The 19,391-nt window shown below is 39.4% G+C and overlaps 1 protein-coding gene across 2 annotated transcripts; it reads right to left on the bottom strand.

The window, feature by feature from the left end:
- Nucleotides 1-471: 471 nt before the first annotated feature.
- Nucleotides 472-17,586, bottom strand: LOC121517762 (rho GTPase-activating protein 4-like). 2 transcript variants are annotated; one of them, XM_041799773.1, is made up of 22 exons: nt 17,269-17,586; nt 15,782-15,871; nt 15,430-15,601; nt 15,148-15,310; nt 14,861-14,923; nt 14,648-14,776; nt 14,436-14,564; nt 12,173-12,394; nt 11,993-12,094; nt 9,536-9,709; nt 9,256-9,340; nt 9,103-9,130; nt 8,858-8,957; nt 8,672-8,732; nt 6,839-6,916; nt 6,618-6,746; nt 6,421-6,526; nt 3,647-3,874; nt 3,495-3,550; nt 1,862-2,075; nt 1,732-1,780; nt 472-1,183 (listed from the first exon to the last, which is right to left on the bottom strand). In XM_041799773.1, the coding sequence occupies exons 2-22, from the start codon at nt 15,846-15,848 to the stop codon at nt 1,049-1,051; spliced, it is 2,490 nt and encodes an 829-aa protein (XP_041655707.1). In that variant the 5' UTR covers nt 15,849-15,871; nt 17,269-17,586; the 3' UTR covers nt 472-1,048. The 2 variants fall into 2 exon arrangements, with proteins under 2 accessions (XP_041655707.1, XP_041655708.1); XM_041799774.1 differs by having other exon boundaries at nt 1,862-2,036.
- Between the last annotated feature and the right edge of the window lie 1,805 nt (nt 17,587-19,391).

Below are 19,391 nucleotides of genomic sequence, written 5' to 3'. Positions count from 1 at the left end.
CACTTGAAACACATTCACTGTACTCAGGTGATCCCCATTTCACTGAATGTGAGACTACTAGCACCAAGTGGCTGGACCTCTGTTGAATTAGGTCAGTCTCTTTAAAGCAGGGTGAATATTTATGCACTTATTTTAACTCAATTATTTAATTGACATTACTTTGTAGAAATCTGTGTACAGTTTTTTTTTTTGGTTGTAATTTTTGTCAAAAAAAGATAGTTTACATTGATTATGATTGATTTGTACAGTTAATAGAAGGGTAACAAAATCCAGGGGGGTGAATATTTTTCATAGGCACTGTACGTTTATCTTTTTTATGTTTTGTATTGTCACATAAGAATTGAGCAGACCCCAGGAAGAATAACTGCTGCTAATGCAAAAACATAACCCACTAAACCATGAGAAATTTTTCGTCGCATTTGTCGTTAATGCAGGAATTTTCTCATGAAAAATAGTGGCTCCTGCCGCAAATGAAGATCAGAATACACAAAATATTTATTTGGCATTAGGTCCTGATATACAGACAAATTCAGACTGATCCAACTTACAAATAAGCAATATGTACAAATTCTTTACAGCAATAGTATTCACAGTTTTTTGATAAACCATGGGACTCCATCTCATTTGATAAACAGACACTGGATAATAAACATGTGCTTGTATGTAAATGTGTGCGCACTGATTAAAAACAGAATATTTCTGAAATGAAAACAGCTGAGTATCTACATAGACTAAGTCAAAAACTATGTAAATATTTTCAGCTGTAGGCATACATAACTATGTTTTTCAAGTAGTTTTAATATTATACTGCAGGTCTGCAACCACAGCAGGGATCTCATGTGCAAAACATGAATACCAAGATCTAAGTAAGAGGACAGCCCAAACAAATCACAAAGACCACAGAGAGCTAAAACAGGTTCAGTGATCTCACTTTCAGAAAAAGGTGTGCTGAAATCTGCAGTCAGAGCCCATCCCTTTCTCTTTTTCGTGTCTTTCAGTGATGTCAGGGCCCTTGGTTCAGTGGATCTGCTGCTTTGAAGAGCGCTGCTCATTTCCCCTTGCGCCCATCACGCCCTCCCTTCTTTTGTGCAGCTTGGGCAGTGGGCGAGGAGAAAGAAGGATCCTGTGTGACTTGCCGTGAGAGGAGCTCCTTGAAGACCGAGTCCATCTGGCGACAGACCTCCTGTGATTTGAAATAAACAATGGTGAGGAGCAAGAAAAAAAGAAGAAAAAGCCTTCTTTGTTCTGTGTTTTGGTATGCTCAAGAATATCCGTATATGTTTGTCATAAATTATTGTTGATTTGGTTCAGCCATTTGAAAAACCTTGCATTAAGATGAAGCTAAATCCTCAAGGTGTGATCAATAATTCACTAGTGCTCAATAAAAAAAAAACATATGGTCTTTAGCGTTTTGAAAGATCTTTGGTTGGCTTTATCTTTGGACTAAAAAAAGACTAATTGGAAATGTACCAATTGGACCAAAAAAGGAAACTACTTATCCTCTGGTGTGCTGTAGAACATCTGGACAAAATTTGCCTGTTGCAAAACATTCACAGCCACAAACTTGATTGATGGTTGTAAAATGCTACTAGAATTAGCTTACTGACTAAATCGTCCTATGACTCTGAAAACAAACACCCATATATCAGCTCTTAACTGCAACTCATAAACCCTTTATAAAAAAGGCTGATTTAACAATCTATCTGAGAAATAAATGAGAAACAGACAGACCTTGTCTACTTTAACAGGAATATCCTCAGCCGATGAGACCCCCTGACATCTGTATAATAAAAGATCAACATTAATGTGTTTCTCAGACTTAAAGGTGCAGGGCAAAGCTCTGACAATCAGTGATACTTACTCTCTGCGCACATGTCCAGGAGAGTGGAAACGCCGGGGTTTCCCCACTGGAATTTGCAACATTAGCTTTCCACCTTGAGCGACACTGCCACCTACTGGTCCAGCTGTCAACCTGGTTTGGTCGATAGCGCCACTGCTGTTGGATCTGGGACGCTGCACTTTTTTCTGTTTTGGTGCTGCAGATGAGCTTTCAGCTGAGTGACCCGTTTCTGACTCTATACACATCACATTGAGATATTTTTACAATGTTCAGGAACAAAACCAAAACCTTACAGCAGGGGCATGGCCAGATTTTGACTGGTATGGCCCAACTGGGGCACTGACTGATAAAGGTGTGGCATTTTTGTGCCCATGCACCAATGAATTTTATTCATTCTTTTCCATCTCCATTTACCATTACCAATATTAAGTAAAAAAAAAAACATATATACTTTATTGGTGCAATTCTTTAATCACTTAAAAAGAAAATGTTAAGTCACATTTTATTGTATTTAAAAATAACTGCTTGCAAATGGCTGCACATTGTCTAACTTGTAGAGTTACATATGTTGGCATATTTCACAACATGTTTCACAGCTCAGACCAGCACATTTTAATTCACATTTTACTAGAGATTTAAAAATGTGTGTTTTAAAATTATAATACCATTCTGAGAATTAAAAAAACATAAAATGTCAGTTTTAGCACACTAATTTGATCATGTGCCATTGTTCCCATACAAGGACAACAGCTCATCTCTAACTTGTGTGTTTCTGACACCAACAACTGCACTAGGCATGCAGCTGGGTCCTGTTACTGCTACTGAGACAAAATTAAGTTCTCAAATTGTCTCATAATGTCAACTATCATAATCATGATTTAGGATGATCAGACTTTTGTGATTGCTAGTGATTGAAGTTCACATTTTTTTGCTAAGGTGTCAAAAATGATTAGCTTAAGGGTTGAGCAACACATTAACTTAAAATTTTTGGTGAAATTAAACAAAATAGCAGTGGAGTGAGGTGTATGGGGAACACTGCATGTCATGAGCACAGGTGTTTGAATAATACAAAAGATATTGTGAAGGCAGAGAGGATGTCCAAGACAATGAACATTGTGTGCACATCAAAAACTTGAGGGTAGTTTTGAGGGGGAATGCTATTCAAACAATTAATGCTTATACCCATGCCTCAAGAGTGCAGCCTGTATGATCTATCAACTATCTGTACATTGACCCTCAAACCACTCCATCCCAACGGTAACTCTCCTGGTTCTCCAGATTAGCCACTCCAGGCCTAAGCAAAGTAAAAAGTACAAACAAAAGAAAACGCACTACTTTGAAAAGTAGGGAAAGCTGCTGGTGTCCTGTTGCTGTCAGTTTTTTTTGTTGTTGATTGTTTGGTGTTAATGCAGAAATAGCATTAACCCGTTTGTTCACTTGTAAATTTTCATTTTATGTGTGTAATTCAGTCTTCATGTTTAAAGTGACCGTAATAAACTAAACTAAACAAAACTAAACTAAACTAAAAAGCCCAAATAGCTGATTCTACCTTGAAGCCTGTCTCCAACAACCAATCATAAATACCCATGCCATCCCCTGGTCACGCCCCTGTTAGAGAGATAAAGGTAAAAAAAAAAAAAACACATCTTCTTACCATCTTTGTTCTGGATGTACTCGGCCTCTGCGTCTCCTTCCTCAATGATTGGCTCACTGAAGAAAAAGACCATCAGATAATCAGTCCTCTTCACATTATACCCATGCTCTGTTTACTGTATGTGTGGAAGGTGTGAAGTAATCTCCCCTCACCTGTCATCCTGTTGCAGTGTCATGCACTTCTCATACACTGGTCCTGGTACTTCAGCCTGACTGGGGAAGATGCTCTCATGCTGGAGGATGATGTTTTTCACCAGAGCGTTTATCAGAGGCTGAAGGGTCACCACATCATCGTCTTGTTCTCCTCTAACCAGGCTGGGGCCAAAACACACAGCCAGGTTGTAAGGCTGCATCATGTTCTCGTCGCTGTACTGAGACACACTGGAGGCATGGAGAACAATCAGAGCTTAGTGATTTACGGCTCTCAACTTACTTCTACTAAAATTTCTGCTTTCGCTACAACAATAAAATAACTCAAACTGGATTCATTTGGTTTTCTTTTTCTGCATTATATACAGTTGAAACCAGAAGTTTACATACACTATATAAAAAGGCACATAAACTTTTTTTTTCTCACTGTCTAACATGAAATCAGATTAAACTTTTCCTGTTTTTGGTCAATTAGGATTACCAAAATTATTTCTATTCGCTAAATGCCAGAATAATGAGAGAGATCATTTTTTAGACAATTTTTTATTATTTTCTTGAGAGTCAGAAGTTTACACACATTTCATTAGTATTTGGTAGCATTGCCTTTAAACTGTATGACTTGGGTCAAACATTTTGGATATGCTTCCACAAGCTTCTCACAATAGTTTGCAGGAATTTTGGCCCCTTCCTCCAGGCAGAACTGGTGTAACTGAGCCAAGTTTGTAGGCCGCCTTGCTCGCACATGCCTTTTCAGCTCTGCCCATAAATTTTCAATGGGATTGAGATCAGGGCTTTGTGATGGCCACTCCAAACATTGACTTTGTTATCCTTAAGCCACTTTGTAACCAGTTTGGCAGCAGGCTTAGGGTCATTGTCCATTTGGAAAACCCATTTGCACCCAAGCTTTAACTTCCTGGCTGATGTCTTGAGATGTTGCTTCAGTATTTCCACATAATGTTCTTTCCTCATGATGCCATCTATTTTGTGAAGTGCACCAGTCCCTCCAGCAGCAAAACAACCCCACAACATGATGCTGCCACCCCCATGTTTCAGAGTTGGGATGGTGTTCTCAGGCTTGCAAGCTTCCCCCTTTTTTCTTCAAATGTAACGATGGTCATTATGGCCAAAAAGTTCAATTTTAGTTTCGTCAGACCACAGAACATGTCTCCAAAAATTAAGGTCTTTGTCCCTGTGTGCATTTGCAAACTGTAATCTGGCTTTTTATGTTTCTTTTGGAGTAATGGCTTACTTCCTGGGAGAGTGGCCTTTCAGCCCATGTCGTACAGGACTCGTTTGACTGTTGATAATGACACACTCTCACCAGCTTCAGCCAGCATCTTCACAAGGTCTTTTGCTTTTGTTCTTGGGTTGAGATGCACTTTTCGGACCAAAGCACGTTCATCTCTGGGACACAGAACCCGTCTCCTTCCTGAGCGGTATGATGGCTGGACATTCCCATGGTGTTTATACTTGTGTATAATTGTTTGAACAGATGAACGTGGCACCTTCAGGCACCTGGAAATTGCACCCAAGGATGAACCAGACTTGTGCAAGTCCACAATTCTCTTCCTGATATCTTGGCTGATTTCTTTTGATTTTCCCATGATGTGACACAAAGAAGCAGTGTGTTTCAGGTGTGCCTTAAAATACATCCACAGGTGTGCCTCTAATTAACTCAAATGTTGTCAATAAACCTATCAGAGGCTTCCAAAGACATGACATCATCATCTGGGCTTTCCCAAATTGTTTAAAGGCATAGTAATCTTAGTGTATGTAAACTTCTGACTTTGAAGAAAGTAATAAAAATTGTCTTAAAAAATCCCTCTCTCATTATTCTGGCATTTAGCAAATAGAAATAATTTTGGTAATCCTAATTGACCAAAAACAGGAAAAGTTTAATCTGATTTCATGTTAGACGGTGAGAAAAAAAAAGTTTGTGCCTTTTTATATAGTGTATGTAAACTTCTGGTTTCAACTGTATGTGCATAAGAGAAATAACATCCTAGCTGTTTAAACATTTAAAGCAGAACAAAATAGTTTGTGTTTGGTGTTTAAGCTTCATCACTCCTCATGGATCTATTTTCATGCAGACTTTAAGGAGTGTTGAGATTGTATCTTAAAACCCCCATCCAAGCCTACAAGCAGATATTGGTTGAGGGGAGGGGGGCCGGGATTACAGCAAAAGCATCGTTCTGATGCAGGGCACAGCTGGCAATGACACTGCCGACTTAGAGGCCGTTCATCAAGTGAGTGGACAATGAAACATGTTGGGTGTACAATCAGCACAGCTCAGGTTGTCTGCCTGAACTAGTTTGGCATCCCTTTATTCCCTTGCCTATTTTTTCATGTTTTGAGTCAATCTTCATCTGTGAAATTTTGCAAGTCTTTTTGTAGTAAAGTAATCCTATTGTATTGTATAAGAAATCTATCCTAAACAAAAGAAACCATTTTCACCAAACTATGTAACAAGCCCCCCACCCCCCACCCACCCCCCCAAGAAGGGGAGATTTGTGACATAGTTTAAACAAAAGATGATTATTGAATGATGTTAAACACCAAAGTTCCTGTTTCCCATCAGTCACTGTTAGACATGAATGTCTGCACGATTTGCTTGTTTAAACAGTTGGGGCCAGTTTGTCATCTCTGACTTAAACATTGGGTCCTGGTATATTTTGTCATGCTAATGTTGAGCTCCTCACATCCAAAAAGAAAATTTGGTGTGAATGCTTGTTTAGCATGTCTATTTCTATAGACAGGTGATGAGTTAATGTACTTACTGATGAAGGAATGCAAAGAGGTATCTCATAACAATAATGACAGGCTCCGGGTATGAAGAGATGAGTATTTTAAGCTGAGCTGCTCTCTCTGCGTCGTTCTTTATTTCTAAAATGAGTAATGAAAGCAGAGATGAGCTGTCGCTATATGCTCTCAGCCACACTCATCCAACATGTCAGCACCAACAAAACACACTTACGTGCGTGCTCCAGGAGCTGGCTGGTGCTGTTGATGGGGAAAAGGGGATTCTCCAGACCTCTGAAGTAGAGCTTCAGCACCCCAGCAACAGAGTCCAGATCATATCTCTGCTCAGCCAGGGGGTTCTCTCCTGCAGGAGAAGCCCACAGCACACTTCCTCACATTATTAATGCTCCAATATGAACAGACTTGAAGCTTTACACACAAAAGATGCAAGCCTACCTCGCTCAAATGCATCCCTCAGGTTGTTGACCTCCATCTGAGACCCTGGAACTCTGAATATGCCCTCATGATGGAGACCTGATTGACAGAATATTTAACAAACAGAACTTTTATACTGTAAGAAAATACAGAAAATTTAAAGCCCACTGTTTTGTAACTTTTACAGCAGTGGTTCTAAACTAATGGGTCAGAACCCAAAAGTAGGTCATGGAAAAGTTTTTAGTGTGCATGGAAGAAAACATGGCAAAGTCTATGATGAATCAAAGACTTACATGGACATAAATCCAAAAACATTTTTTAGATACATTTTTTGTGATAATGAGTATATTTTGGTCATCTTCTCAAGATTTTGATTAATGTGTGTGCAGATAATAATACTTATTTTTGTGTTAATTTCTCAAGATCACTAGAAAACAACCAAAATGTCCATTTTATAATAGAAAATAAAGTTAAAGAAAATGTGTGCATGCATTTCTTTCCAGGACTTCTGTATCTTAGCATGTTTTCTTTATCCTGGCTCTGTGTCCAGAGACATAAAAAGGTTCAAATTGCAAAAAAAATTTCATAAATCAATTTGAGTAGGATCATTTTTAGAAATCTGGGTTGCAATTTCCTATGAAGGAAGGAAGTTGAGAACCACTGCCTTAAAGGACATACAGTACATCTATGCATGTTTTTTTGCTCCATCTTTCCATGATAATAAAAAAAAAAACCTGCATTAGCAATAACATAGATAAGCAAAGATCAAGAAATCAACCAGAAATCCCTTGTCTTCAAAGGAGAAATTGAGCATGTACCGATGCTTCAGGCAGGCCAGGGGGTCGAGTCCTGCCATATAACTGAGATCACCTGATCTCACACGTGCCCTCAGCTGACGGCCAACTGATTCGCTTCAAAGCACGCTGTTGGCTAAATGACTTGCATTCTTGCTGCTCCGTCTGCAAGAAGCTTTTTGCAACCCTCCACCACCCCAGCTCCTCCTTTTTTCTGCATCTGAATAAATCAGTGTCATTCTGTCATCACTGATGCCTGCTCCGCTCTGGGTTTTTGCTGCTTTCCTTCCTGCCTTGGGCTTCGCTTGCAGGCACAGGGAGCAAGTTAATAACTATTGATAAAATAAATATTTATAACTGTAAATTATGTGTGTTTTTGACAAAGTGGTTCTGACTGATCTATACATTTATTTTATTCAATTTATTTAAATAAAATAATACATTTAATTTATCTAAGACCACTTGGGGCTTCCATAATTTTTTGCAAACCTCCTTCACCCAAGCTCCTCCTTTTTTTCCAGCATCCGACTTAATGCCATTCTGTTATTATCAAAGCTGCTCTGCTCTGGATTTTTGTTGCTCCTCTCCCTAGCTTAGGCTTTTCTTGTAGGCACAGGGAGGGAAGGACTAGACACTCTACCAATTAAAGATAACAATAAATGCAAATTAATAACTGATAATAAAAGACAAATATTTATATCCACATATCATATGTGTTGCCCCAACAAAGTGATTCTGACTGATCTTTACATTTTATTTTACTTCATTTCAAAGCCCACATGGAGCCTCCAAAAATTTGTATACCATTAAAACATCTTTATAGTTCTACCAAATGTCATGTTTTTGCTGTGGAAATACAGACTTTTATTAAAAAAAAAAGAAAAAAAAAAAGAAAAAAGGGACAAGAAACTGACAGAGTCTGAGTTTTAAAGCTGAGAGTTTTAAATCCACGATGGGGGATTTTATTTAAACTGTAATCATGTTATACTTTGATTTATAGTTTATTTTCAAACAAGACCTGCAAATGTCCCCCTGCTGTTTTGCTGCCCTCAGTACTCACCATTGAGGTTGATGTAGCGAATGCAGCTTTCCACAATGATTGGAATCTGTTGGCCTGATGCCTGAATGAAACAAATTTTGCTCAGAATTTCACAACTTCAATATTTCTGTCATGACAAATACTTTGCCAGAACGATAAATTCTGCAGAAAAAGTGGTAATATAGTGATGTCATGATGTGAGCTCACCTCTATGAAGGACAGCATATCTCCATTGAAAAGTTTGTGGTTGTGCAGCAAATGTGTACCAGAGTGATTTCGTCTCACACGCACTGACTGTCCATTAAGTCTGTAGAGTCACATATTATAATGTCAGACACAGTCAACTGCCCTTTGTGACAGCAGAATGCATACACATTTCTGAATTATGTAAATTCCACATTTAAATCAGGAAGTGAAAAGGGCTGAGCTTTAAAAAAAATTGAAACCTGTACCTTGGCTGGTGTGCATTTGATGCTTCAGCTAGAAGAAAAAGAACCCGATTAAAAAACAACTTTGTGGGAAATAACCCAAAATGTTTTTAAATGAAACTTCTGATCAGCAATGTGTCCTCTGACTGTATTGTGTGAGAAATGCAGAAGTGATACCTTTTTCCACCGCCACTTTAAGCATATCATGTTTCGCCTGCAGTTTGGACTCCAGAGAGCTGCTTACAAGATACTCTTTAACTCTCTGTAAACAAAATCAGATGATATATAAAGCCATTATTATCACATTGACACCATCAGATGTTGTGATCATTATCATAAATGTACATTTTCAACCAAACTCTGCCGTTCAATCCTAAAACCACACATACTCATTCACCACTTGTTGATTATCTAAATATGATTGCTTTCCTAATTTGCAGCCTAAAATGAGACTCACAGTGAAGAAAAGGTTTTCTATTTCCTGTAGGTTGGCTCTGCGGCGCGCCACACTGGGTTTGACTGTCAGGTTTTCAGTGCTGCCCTCTTGAGAAGACATGTTGCCTGGCTCCAGATCATCATCACTGATGTTCTCCAGCAGGGAAGACTTGGATACTGTCATGCTCTTATTAGCCTGTATAACAGAGGCAGGGGAAATAACTGAAAAGTAATGTTTTGACTATACTGTATATGCTAACAACATTGCAAGGGGAATGTTATGCAGAGGGAGCCACAGCTTGCAGATATAACCATGACGCTACAGTTGCCCCAGTAAGATATTTTCTACAGTAATTAGGAAGAGGTGACAGTGTTGGGGACCAGCATAACAGCATAATAGACAAAGCAAAGGACTCATCATCTCAGGAGCCATTGCAGCACTTCACACAATGTTGTGAAAAGGACACATCTCTGTCTCTCATTGGAGGAGATGGAGGGAAAACCAAAAGGGTCCTTATGATGTGGCACGGGTAACAAAAGCCTCTGTGACCCACCATACCAATGCCTTCCCATTGCCTGTGGCAGCCTTGCATAGCAGCTGCCCTCCAACGTGTGCTTTTGTGCTCCAAGCTTCATCTAAAAGTCTGTACTCAACCAGCAGGTTGCTGGCTGTGCCAAAAAGTTTTCTTTCCTTCCTTCAACTGGACCGAGTCAGGAGTGATACAGAAAGCCCACCAGTATCTAAAGGAGATGCAACTCTTCTTCTGCTGGCAGAAGGATCATACCAGCCCTGCTCTAGCTAGAAAGATGATTCCTGCTGCCACAAGACATTTCACTTGCTGGAGAAGCACCCAACCCTGGTAGAAATATTAATGGACTCAACTCTGCTCACTTCTTAATCTAGTAGGACAGCATACTTTAATTACAAGTAAGAGGAAAAGTTGTAGAAGTATTGTGCATTCGTTGAAAGCTGCATTTCTTGTCTTGCTTTGGCTTATGTGTTGGTAATTAACTTTGCTGTGTACATTTATATCTACCTCAGTGCCTTCACTTGCACAAACAGTAGTATGACTGGGGTAGAATCAAAGTCTGGCCACTGGGTTTCTGTGTGGTGAAGTTACCATACAGAGTTTGTAGGTAAAAGCTAAAGTTTCTTTCCTTGCCACTCAGCTCCACCTATTGTTCACGGTCCACCATCTTTAAAGCCACATGAACGCATGTAGACACATGTGATTGTGCTGCATTGTCTCCCTCTCTCTTAAACGGACGTAGATAGTATATTTTGCTGTAGTTTGGTTTTGTTAGTTATTTCTTTGGTAAGTGCCACTGATGATAATTGCTGCTGCTTTGTTGAATAAATTTTATTCCAAATTTAAAGAGAAGTTAACACAGTATTACACATACACACTAATTGTGTGGGTGGAAGGGTCAGTGTACAATTTCATACCCATTTATTTGAATATCAATATTCATAAAATATTAATACTATACATTATCTATATTTTATTATTAGCATGATAATTTTAACTCAGAGTAATTTTTGCTTCTTTTATGTTGTTATCCCCCGCTTTCAGAGTGGCACCCAGTTATTTTTTTAATATTGATTCATAACTTTGCAAATTTTCAACCAAACATAAAAGAGGCAATATGATCAACTTAACATTTGACTGAATTTTGAATTAATGCAAACTGTCCATTTTTGTGTACACTTGTCCTATCTAGTGACCTGAGGGTGTATTTGCAAGATTTGATTCTTTTAAAGTTTGCACACAAATTTTTAAAGTTTTAAAAAGGTAACGCCTTAAGGCAGATATGTGGCGTTTACCTTACACGTACAAGCTGATCTTCACTAGACTTAAATGTACAATATATATATAAAAATTTTGCTGCCAGGGAACTTTCAATCAAAACAATATAAGATGACCCTACTTTGCCTAGTTGGGCCAAATGTTAAGAAGGAACATTAGGAGGGAAGCAATGGGGGCTGAACCCTCAGTCAGTGGCAGAAAATAGTCCATCACAAGTAAGCAGCACAAAACACAAATAAGACAAAGCAAGATAACTGAAGCTTCCTGTAGCTGTTCACACATCCTTGTAAAGCAGTCTTTCACAGAGCATACATATTCACAGCAACAGTAAATATACTGTGGTTGTCATGGCAATTCTGCTTTAGCAGCTGCTGTGACAAGACACACCCAGATATATATAGAAAATAAAAATTTACTTCACTTTACAAACTTTTGGAAATACTTGAGGAAATGTCAGCGCTCAATAAATATAAAATATGAGAAGTCGTTTTGATGGTATAGACATCTCAGTTGTAAAATTCTGTATGGATACCATCCCTTCACAGTAGAATCAAGAACACAAACAAGGAAACTGTTAAATTTACACATGGCTAAAACCATGGGTGGTGCATAAGACCCACATAAAATCTGATAGTGGTGTAATGTGGTAAGGGTTATGTTATGTACTCTACCTCCTCTGCTTCCTGGGTGACAGCTTTAAGTCTTGTTTGTATCTGCTTGAATCTGGTCTCCAGCTCACATCTCATCTCACTCTCTGCGCTGACCTCAGACACCTGAGAGACATAAGGAAGCTTAGAGTAAAAGTCAAACAGCCACATAATCTTTCACAAATATGACCCAGAAATTCTGACCTGGTCTCCATCATGGGGCTGATAGGGGAAGCGTAGCGGCATACAGAAGGTGTTATAGTGGTCCTGCAGGAGGGTGTCTCTGTCGTGGCTCTGGTCTAGACCTGACACTGTGCCCTGGAGCTGCTGCAAACCTGTGCCAAGATTCTGCTGGGCCCGCCACCGACTTGACAGGTAGGACTGCATCACCCGGCTCAAAGACAAGTGGTAGCCTGCATCTGCACACTGAGGAGAACAAGATAACTGGCATCATTTGCATCTTTCAGATCCCAGTGACATCTGTAAACATGTTTTGAAGTGCCAATCTAAATTGTAAATCTTGCACATATTATATCCTCCATTAGCCAGTGTTCTTTTGTCCAATTCCCATTTAGGAAGCTTGAAGGATGTTTTTGAAGGATAAGCATCAGGAATCAGAGAGTCCATGTCATTTTAGCCACTTTCTACTCCCTTTTCCCCTTCAAGTCAACAAATGAAGGTAATAAACAGAAAAAATGGTGAGGCAATGAGCAACAATCATACTTTAAGATAAACCAACATTGAACTTTTTAGCCATGAGACAAGTTTAGAATGTGGCAACATCCTAGCTAACATTGCCACATTACTGAGGTACATCATTCAACAGGAAATGCATCAAATACTAGTCACAGTAACATTAGTAATTAATTTGCCAGGATGTTGATGTTAGTTGTGATCAAGGCCACCCATAAGGGAGTATTACGGGGAGAGCTTTCTGAGGTCCGGCCAAACTGGGGGCCAATGGAGGTCAGGAAAATCACAGTCCAATGTAAAGTTAAGCTCTGATAACCATATTTTATTTCTAACATAAACACTAACATAACCCCTCTTATCTAAGCAACAAAAAAAAGGAATTTTTTTTTTCTGTTTTAGTACAATACAGCTTTTTTTCAAATTGTAAACCCTTCTTCTTAAACCAGAAGTACTTTTTTGGATAATGTCAACAATGTGGATCAGCACACTGATGTAAATGATTAGGAAAGTAGGGTCAGACTTCAGAGATGAGCACCGATAGGCACAACCACCTGGACACCAGAAAAGTAGAAGAAACTGAGACAGCTTTAATGGAAAATAACTGAACCGTGAAAAGAGACAAGAAGTGACTAAAAAGTGATGAAAATGTACCAAAAATGACACATAGCAGAAAAAAAGTATTTTTCCAAAAATACGTTACAGATAGGTTAAAGGTGATGAAAAGAAATGGCAAAAATGGGTTTAAAGTAGCAAATGAGGGCAATAAGCAGTAAATATGGAGTAAAAGTGGCAAAGACAAGTGACAAAAACGGGTTAAAAGAGGTAAAAAAAGTGAGGATAAGGGCAAAAAGCAGCAGCAATTAGTTAAAGGGGCAAAAAAAGTGTCAAATGAGGGCAAAAAGCAATGAAAATTCATTAACTGGTAAAAAAGAAGTACCCAAAATTATCAAAGTGTCAAAAAGTGGTAAATAGGGGCAAAAAGCAGCAAATATCGGTAAAAGAGGCAAAAACCAACATATATTGGTTTAAAGTGTCAAAAAAAGGGGCATAAAGCAGTGAATATCTGTAAAGTTGAAGATATATTCACAGAAGACCTGATGCTATTGAAAATTAATACCATTTCATTATGTATTGAAAGTGACTACTTTACTGCCCTAAATGTGCTGTGATCCACAGTGGCACAGACTAGACTAGGGGGGGTTAGCACCATTTTTACTCTCCTCTCTCCTGCATAGGTCATAATCCTGCATATCAAGAAAATGAGTGTACTGACAAATATATCAACCTTGTGGAGCACTACTTTGAGTGAAAGACTTCAATTACCGACAAGAAGTAAGCAGTGGCAGTACAATGTGCTGATTGTGTGTCTGTCATCATTGTCAAACAATCACCACAGGCTGAGAGCTTAACTACTGTATTATTGCAGGCAGAGGTGCAAACTTGATAGCAAACACAAATGGTACTGAAAGAGCCACACAGCTGCACAGAAACCACACAATGAGGACTTTTCTGAATACGATAGAAATCATCATGCAGGATGGCAATTTGAATCTTTACCCCCGGCCCAAAAATGGACTGCAGCTTATATAAAAGTGCATCTTATAATGCAGATCTTACAGTAACTGTCAAAAGGAAAAGAATTAAAAGCTACTGATGCAATTAAAGCCACCCTTTGCATCAGTCAGCATTCAGATGAGACAACTCTACAGGCACATGGTATTTGCAGAAGTTTGACCGATGAAAGCAGACACATCAGCAGACCTGATGCACTCACATCTATGAGAGTAGAGATGTCTTGGAGGTAGTACTTGTTCATGGAGGCGTTTGCTGCAGCCAAGTTAAGGAGGTACTCGTTTCGGGCCTTGCTGCACTTCAGATAGATCTCCTTGACCTTACCTTGTCTCTACAAAAACAGAAACAATCAGAATTAGAGATTGCAATATAAAAATATAGACACCATAATAGTACACAGAGTGTTTTTTTTACTTTTTCTATCAACCTCTCCAGCTTCTTAGCAGCACTCTGCTTCTGCTTTTCTTCTTGTTTCTCTGCTTCCTTCAGCTTCCCTTCTGCAAGAACAAAGTCTGAGTGGTACTGGTAGTAGGTTCGCCATGCCTGCACACAGACAAAGAAACGGATGGCAGTTTGTGTCAGTTTAACGAATGGAACATGTTTATGGGTGCTATGTTTCTCACTTACAGTCTGCAGCTCTGTGGTAACCTTGAGCAGGCCGTCTTGTAGCTGAGTGCAGATATCTTTACTCTGGAAAGTCAAAATACCACAAAATCAGATGGCACAACACGGAAGGAACAAAGTGAGCCACAAAATGTCACTCCTTTAGAGTGTGACAAGAGTTCATAAGAATATCATCAGAGAAAGTCAGGTCAAAGAGGTTGTCATTTATACTGCAACTTACAGGTGTGGACTTGTTCTACATTCATAATGAAAGACTTTGCTTTGATTGATGCCAGTGATGTTATCAATACCTTTTTTGCAAGACGTTGAGTGTATTCCAAGCAGTGTGTGAGGGGCTGGATGAGGAGGCTACTGCAGCTTTCACTTAGTCTATTGTGGTCCTTACTCTCTTGGCGGGTCTGGGACAGCAGAGCTATCCAGACCTGGGCTACAGAGTTACTGCTGGGCTCCTTCCTGAGCAAATGAGAAGAAAATGAGGAAGTGGGACAACAAATTCTGCACTAAAGTGTCTTTAAATAATTTGCTTGTTTAGTGCAATACATGTGTTGTCAAAGGCAGGATTTAGTCTCTACCTCTTGATCCTGGAGGTGAATCTTTCAGCAAGTTTATCCAGGGAGCGTGCATACTCGCTTTCAATCTCACTCCGTCGTCGAAGGTAGTCTGTCAGATCTTGCAGCTGCTGACTCTTCTGTTCCAGTTGCAGGTCCAAAACCTTCAACTGATCCACAAGCTGGCAACGCACCTCTGAAAAGAAAAGAAAAGAAAAATAAAGGAGAATTAGTCGTTGTGAAAGTCTTGTGGTGAGGGACAAACAGATCTAGCCGTTTCCTACAAAAAGGTTGCCTGCTGATCAGAGTTCAAATAGGTGTGATAAAAAGAGAGGGTTTGGAAAAAAAAAAAAGCAAATAAAAATGTATCTCTGACCTTTGATTTGTGTGTCATAATCCACAACGCCAACTCTCTCTTTCCGAAGTTTTACATGGGAAGTCATTGTTGCTCCAACTGGGTGAAATTCTGGAAAAAGGAAGTGAGTACTCACTAAAAAAAATCACCAAAAAGAATTAAAACCAGCAGCTCTGCTCTGTTGTATATTTCCAGCAGAATCGGTGTTGTTTATGTTCATGCAAGCTATTTTGATCTCCTTCACTGGACAAAGTCTACCCATAATAAAGGCCTCTGAGTCACTGTTGCACCAAAGCATGGCTTCAACACCCTGTCACACTCTTAGTGTTGCAACACACACCCCTCCAAGGGTCATGCTAACATCCTTGTGGCAGAAAAAGAGTGTAAAAAAGAGCATGTTCATCTTACTGTAACACATCTCTTCAAACTGGTCACCCTCTGCTGATCGGCAGACGACTTAGAAAACCAGTTGGCATGTGTTGCCTGCCTGCTGCACCGGTCACGCTGCAGAACTGCATGAGGTGCAAAAATAGTTCAAGCAACATCTCAGCTGCCCTAAAAATAGGGTGAACCACAAGCCGTACAACTCTGCAGGGATGTTTGCTCTGAACACTACAGGTTGGTGAACTCATGAATTAAGTTTACTAATGTTTGCCTGAGGCTGAAGATGTCACTGTGACCAGGCTCAAGAGGTTTCGTTTTCTTGCATTATGTTCATGTTGTGAGTACTATTTTGGCCTGATCTCAGCAGAATGAAGATTAAATCTTGCAAAAGAATGAATAGAGCATCTTAATGCATGACAATTGTTTAAAACCAGGATCATCTGACAGATTTTCACAACTTAGCCTCCTATGTGTGCTAAATTTCACTTATTGGGACGTTATTTAGAGCACAGAAAAAAAAAGGGAAGAGCTGTTTCTTGCTTGATCATAGCCCTTTGTACACAACCACTGCACACATTCTCTCTCTTTACCCTTTAACTTCCCCTTTTTTAAAAGCCAAACATCCCTCATCAGCATTTTGTTCTTCTGTAACATTTACCAAAAGACCTGCTGCTAAATTGAGCCTGCTAGGTTACAGAAAACCAAACACTCCCTGAAAAAAGGAGAGTGTCTCTCATTTTTCCAGCCTATGTCACCCTTTTCCATGAGTCCTTTCATTCTTGCAGAAGTGAATCACCAGCTCCCGTCATCACACAGTGCTGCAATATTTCATTAAAGCTGATCTTAACCTTAAAGTAACTGCTCTTTTCAGCATCTATTACAGTGATTGTGCATTTTTTAACTCTGGGTATACAAGTACAAACACATAGATGCTGCCTGAGTTATGAAACGGTTATGACCTGAGGGGTTTGGAGCCAACAAGAACATAACTGAAATAATAAACTTAATGGTCTATCAAAGCAGCACTTTATGAAATAAAGATGTGCTTTAGGAAGGTATAAAGTGGACAATCTGCCCATTTCAAGTGTTGATTAAAGTCTGTAAAAGTTTAAAAAGAGTCTTACCTGATGAGGAGTCTTGACTAGTCTCGTCTCCTGAGTGAAGCAACTAAATAATGCCAGTTAACAGCACAGTAAGCTCTCAACTGTTTCACCTCCCCCTCACATTGGACACGGATGGATGTGGGTGGAGAGGAACTCATCTCTCTGACTCTCTCACTCTTTTGCACACACTCACTGCTCTCTCTTTCTCACCCGTCATCTCACTCACACATTCAGTTTGAGCCATCAGTGCAAGCATTGTATGAGTAAGATGAGTGTAAACCTTTTCGAGTTTCTCTTTCATGCCTGCCTCTTGAACTCCTCACAAGTGTCTTGGTCCAATCAGACAGCAGCTGTTTCCACTGATTGGTCCCTCTGCTCAGGTTATTCACAGGCTGCTGAGTGAAATCAGCTGCTTGAGGAGAAAAAGGACAAATGAATGTTCCTATGGAGCAAGACTGCAGGATACTATAATCCAAAATTGGCTAAGATGATTAGTTCATGGTGAGTCAAGTGTCTGTAGTAATCTTGTATGCCTCAGATTAGGTCAGGATCACACAGAGGTGTCTGACCATAGAAATTGTCCCAGATATGTCCATCTCATGTTCTTTGTTAAAAGTTGCACCAGATCTCACCCACTGGTTTTGATAACAGTGGTAAACTTGTGTTGAACAGCAGCAGTGCTTTTGTCTTTCTCACCTCAGACTGAAAAGTGTTACATGGCAGCAAGGTGTGAACCTTTAAAGCAAACAGGCTAACTTTATAAAAGGTCGATCTGCATTTTCATCCGTCATGCACTTCTCTCTCACTCCTGCTTCCTTCCTCAAAAACATGATCAAATGTTTAACTAGCTTGATTTTTTTTCTATATTACTTTGATTTATTTCAAAGCTTTTTTTTTTTTTTTTTTTACCTATGATTCAATTTTAGAGCTTTTTTAAAATTACAAAAAGGGTCAAACTGTGTCAAAATAGAAGCTGCTCTCAAAGGTTATCCAAATCTTGGTCAAAGGAGACAACTGGACCTGACTGAGGAGTCCAGTTGCCCCCTTTGACTAAGATTTAAATTACCATGACCTGGATGAACGAGAGCCTAAACAGACAGCTTTCAGGGGTTGAAAATGTATAACATGTTCTACCACTGTCTTAATGCCAACACAAGGGGTCGCCAAAGTTGGAAAACTTACAATCCTTCACACGAGTAGTACTACACTTGTGGATCTGGACCCAGTAGTGAGTTGCTTTTTTCCAGTGGGTCTTCAGTGGAAAAAAATTGTTGCAAGAAGTGGAACATATACTTAAGCTGCCATACATCAATGTATTTTTAATTAAATTGTGTTTTCTACTTCCTTATGTTGTGATCCTGGAATAATGAAGCTGGTTAATACTGCTAATTTCTCGACTTCTAGAAAACAGCCAAAGTTTCTCTTTTATTATTTGGGGGTAAGCTGGCGTATTAATATGTATATCATGGCTTTTGTAATAATTTCTCTTTTATTTATTTATTTTTTAAGGTTTATTTTTTGGCATTTTGTGCCTTTGTTTGATGGGGAGGGGGACGGTGGATGGGGTTGGGGGTGGGGAGGGGAGCGGGGGGGTGCGTGTGGTGGGGGGGCCTCGGGCTGGGTTTGGGCCCGGGCCGCCCGCATACACGGGGCGTGCGCCTTATCCATTCTGCCACCTGCGCCCCAATAATTTCCCTTTAAAAATCTCTTTAATGTTTTTTTCATTAAAGCTCTGAATTGTAGCATCTTAAATGAATTTCTTAAGTTGACATTTTTCACAAATTTGGGTTGCAATTTCTTCGTGTGAAGTTTTAAAAAAGTGTTTTTTATAGGTTTGTTGTATGACAGGCCACTGATATGAACAACCAGGCCAAATTTCAGTCATGAAAAACATCTCTTAATGAAATTAAGCTTCAAAATCATGACGAATGAGGCAGTAAAATCTGCTCTGGGATGGTGTGGATATGTCATGGGCTGAAGCCACGCCCACTCACAAATTTAAAAAAAAATGCTTCTGATCTAATCTAGAAAAGGGAAAGAAGTTGTGGGTTAAGTTTACTGTTTCCTGGTACAAATCTCTCCATTATGATAATTGAATGACCTGTAGGCTACTGTTGCTGATAGATTTGAGGAATTAACCTCAC

Source organism: Cheilinus undulatus, linkage group 11 (genome assembly GCF_018320785.1).
Source record: "Cheilinus undulatus linkage group 11, ASM1832078v1, whole genome shotgun sequence".
Classification (NCBI taxonomy): Eukaryota; Metazoa; Chordata; class Actinopteri; order Labriformes; family Labridae; genus Cheilinus; species Cheilinus undulatus.
Note: the sequence above shows the minus strand (reverse complement) of the source record. Positions and strands in the feature narration are given on the sequence as shown.

Coding starts and splice junctions, on each gene's coding strand:
- LOC121517762 (XM_041799773.1), bottom strand. CDS start 15,848: ATGACTTCCCATGTAAAACTTCGGAAAGAGAGAGTTGGCGTTGTGGAT. Junction 14,565..14,647: donor TGGAGAGGTTGATAGAAAAA/GTAAAAAAAACA, acceptor CTGTTTTTGTAG/AGACAAGGTAAGGTCAAGGA. Junction 3,551..3,646: donor ACACTGCAACAGGATGACAG/GTGAGGGGAGAT, acceptor CTTTTTCTTCAG/TGAGCCAATCATTGAGGAAG.